The sequence below is a fragment of the Crocodylus porosus genome, unplaced genomic scaffold (genome assembly GCF_001723895.1).
Source record: "Crocodylus porosus isolate Cpor-Errol unplaced genomic scaffold, CroPor_comp1, whole genome shotgun sequence".
NCBI classification, from domain to species: domain Eukaryota; kingdom Metazoa; phylum Chordata; order Crocodylia; family Crocodylidae; genus Crocodylus; species Crocodylus porosus.
In genome coordinates this window covers 41,363,776-41,377,494 of record NW_017728951.1, presented here as the reverse complement: position 1 = coordinate 41,377,494, position 13,719 = coordinate 41,363,776, and the positions used below count along the sequence as shown (strand labels likewise).

At 46.8% G+C, this 13,719-nt stretch overlaps 1 protein-coding gene across 2 annotated transcripts in view; it reads right to left on the bottom strand.

The window, feature by feature from the left end:
• Positions 1-13,719, bottom strand: part of VCL (vinculin) — a 105,755-nt gene that overhangs the window by 27,084 nt on the left and 64,952 nt on the right. For both annotated transcript variants that reach the window (XM_019555557.1, XM_019555556.1), the window contains exon 7: positions 2,770-2,860. In XM_019555557.1, coding sequence (XP_019411102.1) covers positions 2,770-2,860 — 91 coding nt within the window. The remainder of the gene's footprint in view (positions 1-2,769; positions 2,861-13,719) is intronic.

Here is a 13,719-nt window from a genome sequence, read left to right as displayed (position 1 = left end):
TTATTGTAAGACAATGTTTCTGCGACACTATAATGTTGCTTTAGATTGAGGCAGGCAATTATTTTCAGTGGAGGGCCGCTTAATGAGGTTTGGTGAACTGTTGAGGGCCAGATCGATAGTCCCGCCCCTTGTCACCATCTTGGGACCGGAAGTCCCACCCTTAACCCTTGCTACCAGAAGTCCTTCCCCTTGTTCCCTGGAAATACTCCTTTTGGGAGGGGAGTCGCCATCTTAGAACCAGAAAAAAACCAAATCATACACTAAAAGTCAAACATCTACTATAACAAACAGTATTTTAATTTTATTACAACAAAAATGATTGTCATGATTTGTGTTTGCATGCGTGTATAGAGATGATTGCATAATAACTCAAAAATAAATTCTTAGTTTTGCATATGGAGGGGTGTACAGTAGGATGAGTGTGGTGCGTGTATGGTGTGTGTGGGTGGTAGGGTGTGTATCATGGGGTGTGTGGGGGGGTTGTATATACACGTGGGGGATTGTGGTGGCAGGGTGTGGGTGTGAGGGAAGTTGAGGGGGTGGGGACCCCCTCATACTCTCCCCACGGCACAGCAGAAGGCAGGGCACCCAGTGAGTCGTGGCTCTGGCTAGTGCTGCACATCTCAGCGAGGGGCACAGCCTCCACTGGGCCACTGGTGCTCCCTGCCACTCACACACAGCCCCTGCTCTCACACAGCAGGAAGGGAGGTCCCATGTGCTGGAGACAGCTGCCTTCTCTGCTGGGGCTGTGCAGCACCAGACAGAAGCCCCAGGTGCTGGAGCTGGTGACTTCCCTGCCCCACTAGGGGCCAAGGCGCCTGGGACTTCCCCCCCATGCAGCACAGCCCCAGTGGGGCAGGGAAGGCAGCTACCTCCAACATGTGGGGCTTCCCTCCCTGCAATGCAAGTTCAGGAGCTGTGCATAAGTGGCAGGGAGCACCAGTGATGCAGGCAGCCCAGTGAAGGCTGTGCCCCTCACTGCGATGTGCAGCACTGGCTGGAGCCGCACCCCACTGGGTGCCTGCGCCCTGAGTGCCCCGCGTAATGCTGCTGTCACCACCTGCCAGGGCTGCATGCCCTGCTCTCCCACACACCCACAGGCTGCCCACCCAAGCTCCATGCTGCTGCCATCCTTTGTAACCCTGGGCACAGGCTCTGCATTGCCACCAGCCCCAGCACCACAAAGCCTTTCTGCTGATATGTCCCTACATGCTGCCCAGGGCCAGCAGAAGACCAGGAAAGCGTAGCAAGTCCCTAGGGACTGCAGCAGTGGCAGCAGCAGCCCCCTGCAGAAGCTCCATTCTGGCTAGCCAGCCCTTCTGCCCACTACGGTTTTTTGGCTATGTGTACACATGGGCGCCTCGCTCCCACCCTCATGGGAAGGGGTGGGTAGGGCACAATTTGTTGGTGGACTCTGCGTGCTGGATGAAACTGGTTGGTTGGATCATTCTAAGCAGAACATATAGGAAAAGTACTATTTACCATAGTTTAAACTATATGATTTGGCCAACAAAAAAAGCAAAACATTATGGAGCACTTTATATATACATTATTTGTTTTATATTAATATTTGAAGAAAAGAAAAGAATATAACTGAAAAAGTTTGTTCAAAATAATCCCATATCAGTGCATTAACAATATTCCAGGAACATTATCTTTGCATTTTTTCCCTTTAAACAAACAGTCATTTAGACATTAAGGGCGCCTTTACGTATGCAGAGAGGCTGCTCTGATACACTCTAATTACAAGTCAGAGCAAACTCAATTAATAGTCTGCTGGAGTGCGGTAATTACTGCACTCCAGCAGACTCCAGTGTCAGATGTATCAGTGACCCCATGCTGAAAAATGGCAGCAGGAATGGTTTAACTAAAGCTCATTTGAGAAACTTTAAAGTGCCCCTGCCAATGCACATGATGTTCCAGGCACTTTAATTAGAACAGCTCTGAGAGTGCCCCCTTCCTCCCCCTCCGAAGCACATGTATAAATGCCCTAAAGCAGGGGGAGGCAAAATGGCCAATCCAGCTATTTTTCAGCAGCCCCTGCCCACATTGCTGTGGCTGGTCTCCATGGAGATCCCAACCACAGCTGTGCTGTGAAAGCTCAAGGCTGGGATTGCCATGGAGACCAGCCCCAGCTGCGCTGGCAGGGTATGCAGCAGAGCAGGACAGGGAGCTGCTCTGGAGCCACTGGGATCTTGAGATGGGAGCAGCTTCAATCTGTAGCTTGGCACACTCCGGGCAGGGGCACACAGGCAGCAGATTGCAGCTCTGCCCCTGCTCCATACCAGACCAGACCGTCACCACTGGCAAGGCGATGGCAGAGCTTCGATGTGCAGCCTGCATATTCCAGGCAGGGGCACACAAGGATCACAGTTCTGCCCCTGCTCCAAACCAGGCTGTTGCCGCTGCAAGGAGCCAGGACAGAGCTGCAATCCCCTGCCTCCACCCCTGTCTGGAGTGTACCGCCTACAGATTGCAGCTCTGCCCTGGCCTTGAAGCAAGCTGCCCCTGCTGCAAGATCCCAACAGCTCTGGAGCAGCCCCTTGCCCTGTCCTGCTGCACACCCTGCTAGTGGGGTGAGGCTGGTTTCCATGGCAACCCCAGCCTTGTGCTTTCATGGGCCAATGTGGCTGGGGTCTCCCCACCAGAGATGTACACAGGTAGCTGGGAAATGGAGTCCGCTGCTAACCAGATCCAGCCTGTGGGCCAGACTTTGCCTGCCCTTGCCCTAAGAGTTTGAATGCTGTATTTGGGGTGATTTTAAAATACCTGCTGGTGCATTAGGATCCCTTAGCCATCCTTTTGCCTGGTTCATTTTGGAATCGATTAAGGCCAAAGCTCTCTTCATGGCTTCAGTGTCCTTTGCAAGAAAGAAATCAATCACATTCATTCAGTTTTCAAACCACAGATAGCTAACGATCAAAACAGACAGAAGTTGAAGCACAATCTGCTTGCATTTAAAGCTTTTATAAAACAACCCCCAAACGTATTGATACTAGCAGATTACAGGCAGAGCCATCCCTAGGGGTGTGCAAGGCCCGGGACATACAGGGGCACAGGGGGGAAGGGGGAGGCGAGTGGCTGGAGCCAGCAATCCTCAGCAGTGGCAGTGCATGGCAGCCACAGTGAGGCCTATACAGCACTGACCGCGGGGCCCCCCAAAGCACTTGGCCTGGGGCAGTCGCCCCGATTTGCCTCCCCCCTAGGGACGGCCCTGGTTACAGTTCTTTCTTTAAGATTAAAACCAACAGACATGTTTTCATCCTGCCCAAAAATGCAAAACCAAAAAAAAAAAAAGTTTTGCATGCAAGTTGTTATTTTGTTTGTTCACTCATTTTCCTATTGTTATACCTCCCAAAAACAAAAGCTCTAACAATCCATTAGCTCCCCAACATAAGTATAAGTGTACATAAAATGTTTTAGGGACTGCACTACCAAATGAAATTATGATTTAGAACTTTTCCACCCACCAACTTTATACCGATGGGATTAGTAATCTTCGAGGCAGAATTTCAGTTACTATTTTAATGTCCTTTCTCAGATTAATCTGTTGAGTGTTTACATTTTTGCAACTTACCCACCTTTCAAGCTAGAAACAAGCTACCATGCATTCATTACCTTTGAGGAAGAAGGTGGGAGAAGATGGCTTCACGGCCAACTATTAGGATTTACAAATAGTGAGAGCTTTGAGTCATCAGAGACTTACATATGCACATGTTTATGGGCTTTTTCATTTTTTAATAACTTTAACCAACTCATGACACTACACCTTTGTCAAAGACGCCCCTATTTTGACCATCTGGCCACTATCAACTCACTTAAGCTCTTTTGCTTAGAAAAGGCCAAAAACATCTAGTCCTCCTTTCCCTGCATGAGCCTGTCACTGGCTCATCTGCAAACTCTCCACCAGAAGTCATTGTGAGTTTTCTGTCTGATGTATATACAATAGGAAAATACAAGAACCACTGAGTAGGAGATTAGAGAGGAGGCCAGGAAACAGCTCTTAAACAAATGTATGATAAAAGGTAGCAAATTTGTTTAATGTGAAGTTCAAAGCTGTATTATCAAGTCAGACTTCCAGCAGCTTTATGCAGAGTTCTGTTACCCAACAGCACAGATTAAGAGAGGAACTCTGGCCCCTAATAAAACTCCAACATAACAAAGAGCTCTGGACCGCAAAGTCCCTGGGGCAGGGATCAGTATCTTGAACTGTATGGGGCACACTAACACCAACACACCAATTTTTCTGAGCTAGTGTCATCCCTAAACTTAATCACTGTGGTATGTATGCTCTTATCAACACAAAGTCATTGCTTGATGACCTCTACTGACTCCCAGTTCAAGGGCTTGATTATAATCTAACCCTTGGCCTCTGGGCCAGATCCAGCTCCTGGAGTAGTCTCACCTGTGGGCATCCCCATAGGTCTGAAAGTTTGGTGCCAAGGGAGGGTGAACAGGAATTGATCCCAGCATGTGGAGCCAGCCAGGGGCAGTGTGGGAGAGGGGGTGCATATGGATCCCAGTCCCAGAAATCACTGGTCCCATGCTACTCCTCAGGGCCGCAGAGTCAAAAGATTGACCACAGACTGACCTATGCAGGCCTATGTGCTCTGGTATCCATCTCTACAAAGTCACCTCATGCCATACTAGAGTTTCTAGGTGGCTCAGAGTATGGGCCTGGAACTGCTTTCCAGAGCCAGTGGAATAGCACTTAGCAGAAAGCCTCCTTATGAGAACCTGCTCCCTTGCAGTCTTGTCAAAGAGAGAGATCGATAAGATTCAGAGCCAAGGACAAGACCCAGGTTGGAGAGGTTTAGTACAGAATATGCTGGTGGTCATCACCTTCTGATCTCTACAGTTTGCTAATTCTGTGCTTAATTCTTAATAACTTTATGTTAGTAGTCTTAAGTATTATCACTTGTGATGATTATAGCTGTCAACTGCCATTGTCCCCCTGGTTTACCAGTGGCAGGTTAGGGTGTGATGCCTTATACTTATGTGACAAGGTTGATTGTGTAACTTTAGCAACAAGTTATAAAAAAGATTTGTATGGGATAGTTTGGATAGGTATGATCCTGCCTGAGTAAGGGGGTTGGACTGGATGACTTACATAGGTCCCTTCTAGCCCTACCTTTCTATGATTCTGTTATGTTTCAGATGAGGACTAAAGGAACTTCAGGTCTCAATGCGCAATGAATAAGCCAGCTGCTCCATAAATATTAAAAAAACCCAAAACATTTAAAAGGCAAACAGATCTGTCACAAGAGTCTTTAATAAAGTTCCAACACTGCATAATAGACTCACGAGCCTACAAATTAGGAATACATATGTCTGCAATATTATGGCCTCAACACCTAGTCACCTTTATGTAGTCACCTATTCCTAAAGGAACTTTCTAAAAGGGAAGATCTATGCGGTTGTGTTTGTGTAATATGAGATTGTACCTTTAAACTTTGCCTTGGAGATTCTTAAGAGGGCAAATTAAAAATAATTCCTTCCAATTCAAGTCCATGTAAAACTTAAAGACAAAAAACACGTATTTTCCATTTTGTCAGGGGCACACAAAATATGGCCCACCAGTTGGATGCATCTCACCCATGGCTGCCGCATATGGGGCTCGGTCCCATACACTCCTACCCACGCCATGCTCCCACCTGCATCCACCCTGTGCCTGCCAATGCCACCACACTAGCCCCAGCCCCAACCAGTATACACAGCTTCCCAGTGCTGCTGCTGCAGCCACCCAGTTACTCTTCAGCTCCCCCCCTGCCCCCACCTCCAGTGGCTCCTCCTCCCCTCCCCTTGCTGCACCACTCTGGGCATCAGATAGCTCAGGAAGGCAGCAGCAGCTGTGCAGGTGTGTGCCAGGCACCACAAGCCCAGTCAGGCAGAGAAGATGCTGCAGCCAGGTGGCTCCAGCCCCAGCCCCTGACTGCCTTCCACCCACTCTGCCCAACTGGTGCAATGAGCAGACACCTGTGGGTGACTGAGAGGGTGGAAGGCAGCCAGGACCTGAAGCTGGAGCCAGAGCCCCACCTGTTGGGACAGGAGCCATACAGCTGCAGCTTCCCCACCCCCACCTAACTGGGCATAGGGTGCAAGGCACACATCCCCATGATCACTGCTGCTTCCTTACACTACCTGCTGCCCAGAGCAGTGCAGCAGTGGCATGAGAAAGAGTCACTGGAGGTGGGGGAAGGCAAGCAGTATCTGGGCAGCCACCAGGAAGCTGTGTATGCTGGCTGAGGCCAGTGCTGGGATGGAGGTGGGGACCGTCAATGGGCATGATGTGGGTGCAGGCCTGTCCCAGGCAAGGAGGGGCTTGGCCTTGTGCAGAGTACCACAGGGATCACTGTGGACTGGATGGTGGGGTAGGGGCTGACCATAGCTGCACCACCCAAGTGAGGTCTGCTGCATGCACCCCCTGCCTCCCCTCCCTCTTCCCACCCTTGGCTGGTTCCTACAACCTAGCATATGGGCAGCTCCCCACACACGAGCATAATGTCCCCCTACATACCCACACCCTCCCAATCCCATCCCACCAACATACTTTATTTTGAGCTATTATACAATTGCCTCTATGTATACTGTGGCAGGCCAGTAGGGGGTGATCCTGCACCGAGCCACCCAACTCACTGGGCCCGACCAACTTCCAGGCTCTGAGTGCCTCCCTGGGGGCGCCAAGCATCTCACCAACCCCCTTCCTGGAGTATACCTGCTAGACTGGGGGTAACACCACCACCACCCAGGGTCTGAACTGATCCTGGCCCTGTGCCCCCTGGGAAACACAGGCCTGGTAGCCCTTGAGGGTACTTGACCCACTTCAAGAACTCTGGGTACTTCTCTCAGTCTGAAACACAAATAGTAGTCTCCCTTAGTCAGCCAAACCAAGGGCACCCCAAGGCATAATCTAGACCCACTCCCAGTAAGTCTGCGTTAATAGGTACAAAAGAGAACTTTACTGGTTACAGGGGGTAGGGTTGCAATAGGGTACAGGGTAGAACAATATCAGAGAAATCCCATAGAGCAAACTGGTATGGCTGGGTAGCCTCTGATCACGCCTCTGAGTTACTGCAAGCTATATATCTAGTTCCATCTCAGGTAGCTTACTCACAAGTATCATCCAGAGGCAGGTGGAGATTCCCTCTGGAGGCAGGCAGTTCACTGAACATGAGTTTCAAGAGAAAGAGCAAGTTTCAGATGGTCCAGCTCTTCTCTTTTTGAGTTTTCATCATGGCTACTGCTCCTCCTCCTGGGCAGTCCTTAACCTTATGACCTCATTTACCTGGTCCAATGAAGGCCAGCACCTGTTGCCTGCCAGCCAACCCATTTGAAATGCATCACTGGTTTTTAGGTAGACTGGCAGGGTCTCTAGTCCCTTCCCAGTCAGGCTGGCATTGCTCAGAACAATAGGGAGCATAAGCCCCTCACCCAGGTATGTGATGCCAGTCACCTAAGCAGAGAGAGCAGGTTTCCCCACTCCCTCAGGAATGTATCCAACTCAGGTAACCTAAAGAGATGGGATACCCTCTGTAGGGCCCATATTAATCAAACTGTCACAGAGCAGAGTTTTTGGGGAGGGACAGAGGTGGCATTCTGCCACATACACTGCTCACAAAAAAACCAAACAAATCAGGACAAAAATGTTATTTGAAATATAATTAAAATAGGTTATAGTACTTTGAATTTTAGTATTTTTATCTATTATTTGTTAAAATGATCTCTTCTGAAAGATTGTGTGCATGGCCTTTGACAGCTCAACAGAACTGTCCTGCCATCTGAAGGAATCACCCATTCTAATCTATGTTATCATCATGCCAGAAAAGTACATAAAGTTAATTCTGTTAACTGTTATCTTCTTTGTTGATTTATGTAACTGTGGTTGCTAAAGTGCCACTGATTACAGACTTCTGTAATTGAATCTCAAATTTGATCAAACTGTTTTTTGGTTGAGGCTTTTTGTTTGGATTTTTGTTTTGTTTTTTGCTTTTTCACAGATATTTTAATTTTTAGAACTGCAAGTGTAGAATTTCTCAGTATTTTTTCACCTTTTTCATTTGGCCACAAAGTGTTTATTCTGCACTTAAAATCTTGTGAACAGCACGTGGCCAATACACCTATTTCTGGGATTCCCCGAAAGTGACAGAAGAACGATCACAGATTGCTATAGCTCCTCCCTTTCTGTCACCAGTCAAGCTCTCTTCTTGGATATTTAAGTTTCCTGCTAGGGAGCTCACTCTAAGAGCTAATAAGTTCAATTACATCTAATTTAAGCAAATCTTTGTTGTTTTGTTTTTGAGGACTTTTTTAGATGTTAGCTTTTTCATCTTTACTTCATACCCAGGACTGCCTAGAAAGCACTTGTGGCCTGCTGAAGTCATTGCTGCAGGCTATTAGTGTGACTGGGTTTTGAACAGTAATGCAAAAGACTGCTCTCTAAATGTTCATTCTGCTTAATGCAAGCTTCTTTTTTAGCAGGCATCCTCAATGAAAATAGGTTCCTTAGCTGAACATGCCAGTATTTGTCATTACCTCATCCCTTTGGTGCACGGATCTCTTACCACCATATCATACTTGGAGAGACAACTGGAGCGCAGAGATCATTGAAATGTATGGTTTTATAGATAGATCCTGGCCAGTAGACAAGGACCTGGAATTGAAAGCTTATCTAGGGCATAACTTTTAAACACTCTTGCTTAGTATGTTGTGCGCTGAAACATTTTGAACTTCAATCTTCCTTCAGGTCCATTTTCGTCTCCCCTATAACTCCCCTATAACTGCATTAATGGCATCTATTCATGGCATGTCAATAATGCAAATTCAGAGTGGGGAATTCACAGCTCTGATGCAATTACATCAGTAACATGTACTTTTTCCAGTCTAAGCTCATCTTCAGTTGGGATATTCGCTGTTATAGCAACATACCTTTTCCCATGTAGAGAAGTGCAAAGCTTTCCCACAAAGCAGCTGCAGCAACAGGAAGAAACCTATTTGGTTTTGGGGGGTTTTCAGAAAGCCTAGAAAAAATAAGTTGCACAAGCAGAATAACCATTGCCTGAGAGGAGGAGCAAAAAAGAATGGGCCCTTTGCAGGGAAGATAACATCCAGATCAAGTTACCACTTCTGTGATACTTCTGCCCCTACTAGATATTTTCCAAATCCCTCAGAATATATTCTAGTCCAAAATGTATATTGGCAGTAGTGTTATATGCAAGGAAAACTCAGAAACCCTGCAGAGACTGAATATACAAACTCAGTCTAGGGAAGTTGAGAAATAGCTTCATTCCTTTACCAAAGAAGGGAATGATGAGGGAAGTACAGCAAGTCCAACTTTCTGGCATAACAGCTGGCTTAGTCACCACACAAAGCTCAATCTTGCAAGGTACTGGACACTTCCCAGCTTCCCAGAGCGCTCGTTGTGAGTTGAGGGCTCAGGACCTTGTAGAATCCATTCCTTATTCACTATAGGCTGACTCCTCTGCTGAAGAATGAGTTACATGCAGTTAACAATGCAGCAGCATACAGCTCACATGCCTACAGGCTGAGAAAGAAGTAGGGAAAAACAAAGGAAAAACTAACATTTGTACACTCAGTTTTACTGTATGTAGTTTTATCCCAGTTTCACCTTACAGGATTTTTTCATTACACTGCAATTTTTTTTTTTTAAAGGGAAAAAAAAGGTGTAGCTAGACAGTTAAAATAACTATTGATTTCTGCCTAAGAAAAATGCCCATGTTTATCCAGCACCTTGATTCTAGATAAGTATTCAACCCATCTTGAGTAACATAAGTGACAGCTCATGGTACTGTGAATGCGATGTCACAACCCACAACGCTCCAGGGGATTTCAGTCAGTAGCAAATAGGTTTGGAAGAACTTAAGTATATTTCTATGTAGTTATAATTACAGATCTATTACTTATAGCTGTTACTCACAACCAGGCTATGAAACAGTGTTGGAATTTGCTTGAACTTTTCATTAACACTGGTATAATTGCACAGTCCCTCCCTCCCCACTAAGAATTCCTCCTTCTAGCCTTTTCTCTTAACTTAATTTCCTCCCCTTTCTGGAGGAATATTTTTTTACCACAAGATACATGCAACAGGTACAAGGGGAAATAAATTAGCAGCTCCTCCCTCCTCTAATCAGCCATTTGGCATGTATACAAAATGGAAAAGGAAAGTCTATTGTATGTGACTACTGGCAAGACGGCCTAATCAAGGGCTTGTATTTTTTCTCACACCTGCTCAGTTGTAACATTTAATATCCTTGATACCATGAAAAGTTCAGTACACAGGCAGTGCCCAATGCTGGATTTCCAAAATCCTGGCAAACTGCCACCATCCTACAAGCTGAAATAAAAGTGATTATTAAAATACTCTGAATTTAGTTAGGGAGCACCACAATATACTTGGTATACTAGCCACAGAACATACTTATGTATTATGTATTCCGACTAACATTTTCCCCTGAGAGACACTGTCAAAATATGAACCATTATATAAAAAAAAATCTTTACCTGCATTACTATAACAAAGAAGCTATTCACACATATTAAGAATTATTAACCTCTAACTTACTTACGGGTGTGCAAAACGGGCCACATTCAATTCAGATTCAGCCCACACTGGGGACAGTGATTTAGTTAATTGATTCAGATCACTGTCCCCAATTTATCTGGCCAAATCTAAATCTGAAGATTTGATGCTAATTCGGAGAATCAGCAATCAGCAGTTCAGCCATAGACGCAGCTTTAAATGTTTTTTCTACATACCTCGAGGTAGCAGGCGCGGCTTGTGAATGCTGTGATGGTGGGGTGGATGGTGGGGCATGCTCCCCAGCAGACCCAGAAGTGGACTGGAAGTGCTTCTGGCCCATTTCTGGGTCTGCTGCTGAGTTGGCTGGGAAGCCTCCCACACTCCTGTGGAATGCTCCATCCGACCCAGCATTCACGAGCCTTGAGGTATGTAGAAAAAACATTTAAAGCTGTGTCTATGTCCAAATTGTCAAATCTTTCTGAATCAATTCAGAGGGTTCTAATTCGATTCGGAGAGATTAAAGGGTCTCCCGATTCGATTTGGATTCAGAGATTCAGCCATTGAATAAGGCTGAATCGAATCAGGGACCAAAGCTTTGCACAGTCCTACTTTCTGCTGAATTCATTACAGACTATGAAGCTTCCTGGTCTTCCATGCACTAGAACTGTGAAGTTGTGATGAAATCATGGGAATTTCTGATAAATAATCTATTGTATCTACTTAAATACAAGATGATGTCCCCCGCAATCAGCATCAAGCAAAAAAGCCCCTTGGCCTATAATTGCATACAAGGAAATACACTGTTTATCATTAAACTGCTACAAGTCATAATAAAGCAGTATACTGCATACATTTCAACTTCTTCTTTCCCACAGCAAAGCTGTGCCTTTCTTTCCATTTCCAATGACCTGTCTCTTCACTAGCCTTAAATGTCTGACAAACTTCACCAAACAGGGCCCCAAAGAGCTCACCCAGAATCCCTCTCTCAGCCTGGTGCATATGGTTAGCAGGGATCGGGTTTTCCATTTCCCACAGGAAAAACAGAGAAAAACGCAGATTTTCCTTTTACCCGAAAAAAACTTGGATTTTTCATTTTAATGGAGAAACACACAGATTATGCACTTTTGCAAAGACCTCTTGCAGGCTGGCAGAGTTCCAGCCTGAAAGGGGCTGGGGATACAGAAGGAGAGCAGTCAGGCTTGGGGGCACCAAGCAGCCTGGAGAGCAGCTCCTGCAGGTAAGTCTGGTGGGGTGCGGGGAGGGACTGAGGCCCCCATAGTGACGTAGGGAGGGAGTTGGGCAGGGCTGGGCCTGCTGCCCAGTCTGGGCGGGGATTGGGGCCAGAATGCATGGCCACAGGGCCCCAGCAGCGAGTAGGACAGGGTTGCAGGCAGGTCATCTGGGGGGCAGGAGAAGCTAGCTCCCCACCATTGCGCACACTCCTGGGAGGGCAATAAGGGGCATGTGCCCCCAGATTCATGCATGGCGTGGGTGCAGGCTGCTCACTGCAGGCTTGGGCTCCCCATCCTGTGGCCCTGCCATGCCACGTCCCACCCACTGGGCTGCAGAGACCCTGGGGATTGTGACCCCCGGTGCTGCCAGGTGGATACGGGGCGCTTTGCCAGGGTGATGCGGGGCTTGCAGCGGCATGCAGGTCCCAGGCAGAGGGCAGCAGGGCAGGGAGCCCACACCTGCCCCCATCCTGCACACATATTTGGTGGGCACGTGCCCTCCACAGTCCCCTAGGAGTGAGCACAGTGGCAGGAAGCCAGCCCCCTGCCTAAGCCTGCAGCAGGCAGCCCGCACCCACCCTCCCCCCAACACAAGGGGCTCTACTTTGGCCATGCTGCCCACAGGGAAGGGGGAGCTGGGCTCCATGCCCCAATCTGCCACAGCACCCACTGCTTCCTGTGGGCAACCGTCAGGGCTCAGCTACTGCTGCAGGGGGCAGGGGGAAGTGGTCCCAGGTCTCTGGCCCCATAGACCTGGCGGCTGGGGGCCCCTCTGCCAGGGCCTGGGGTTTGTGAGTGGGGAGTAAGGGGTCTGGGACCTGCATCCTGGTCAGCTCAGGGGGCAGAGGGAGCTTTGATTTTCTATGATAAAAACCCCAAAGTCAAATTCCAAAATTTATACATATTTAGAATTTATTTTATTATACTGACTGAGGAACTAGTAGGCTTCAAAATTTCTTTAAAATTGTAAATATATCAAATAAAACATTGTGCTTAATTGATACCTATGTATATAGTGGTATTTAATTTTAAATGAGGATTTTTATCAGAGAATTTGCTATTTTTATCAAAGAAAACCAAGATTCCTGATGATTAGTGTGATCTTGCCCTCCATGAGGTGAAGTTGGACTATGCTGCCCTGCACTACATCTGCGTATACATTTTTGGGATATCCTAGGTTTTATAACAAGAACACCTGGTTCCAGTCATGGGAGGGGGGGACGGACTAATTATCACATGGATCACTTGTGGGGAATATCTTGAATGCACACACACATCGAGTAGTACTGAGCTGTGGGATCACAAAGGCTTGAAATGCTGTTGACTGATGGGGCCCAGTCCAATGAACTGTATGGTAAATCACGAGTCTTTTGCCTTTGGACTAACATCATGCATCATTTGTAGTTGGTATAAGCATGTGCCAAAGTGCTGTTTTTACAAGTATGTTTACGGAGTACCTGTGCTAAAACTTGCAACCGTTTAAAAAAAGGTAAAATGCATCATTCTAGATTAACTAAGTCTAAGTCTATGGATACCTGTAGTAATTTGCCTATAAAATAAACTGTTTATTTCAAGGTCAGTGCTTTCAAGTCTGCCCTTCCATGTCTCAGGGAGAGCAGGATCTGACAGTAAGGAGCAAGGGAAAGAACTGCAAGGGGAAGGTGGTGGGGGGTACAAAAAGGAAGGGGGCTACCTGACTCAGATTTATTCTCCCTGATATAGCAGCAGAAAGAGGGGCAAATTCAAATCCAAGCTAACCCTACAAATATAAGGGGTCATCTCATATGTGAGTAAACGCAGTATATATAAAACAGAAGCTACTGTACTAAGGGACTTATACTTAGTAAAAGTTTTTGTCATTCTGAAGGAATTTTGACAGTTGCTGCTATTGAAGAGCAGGAATTTTGAAAAGGGTAAAATTACTCAAAAAAAAAAAAAAAAAAGCCTTGG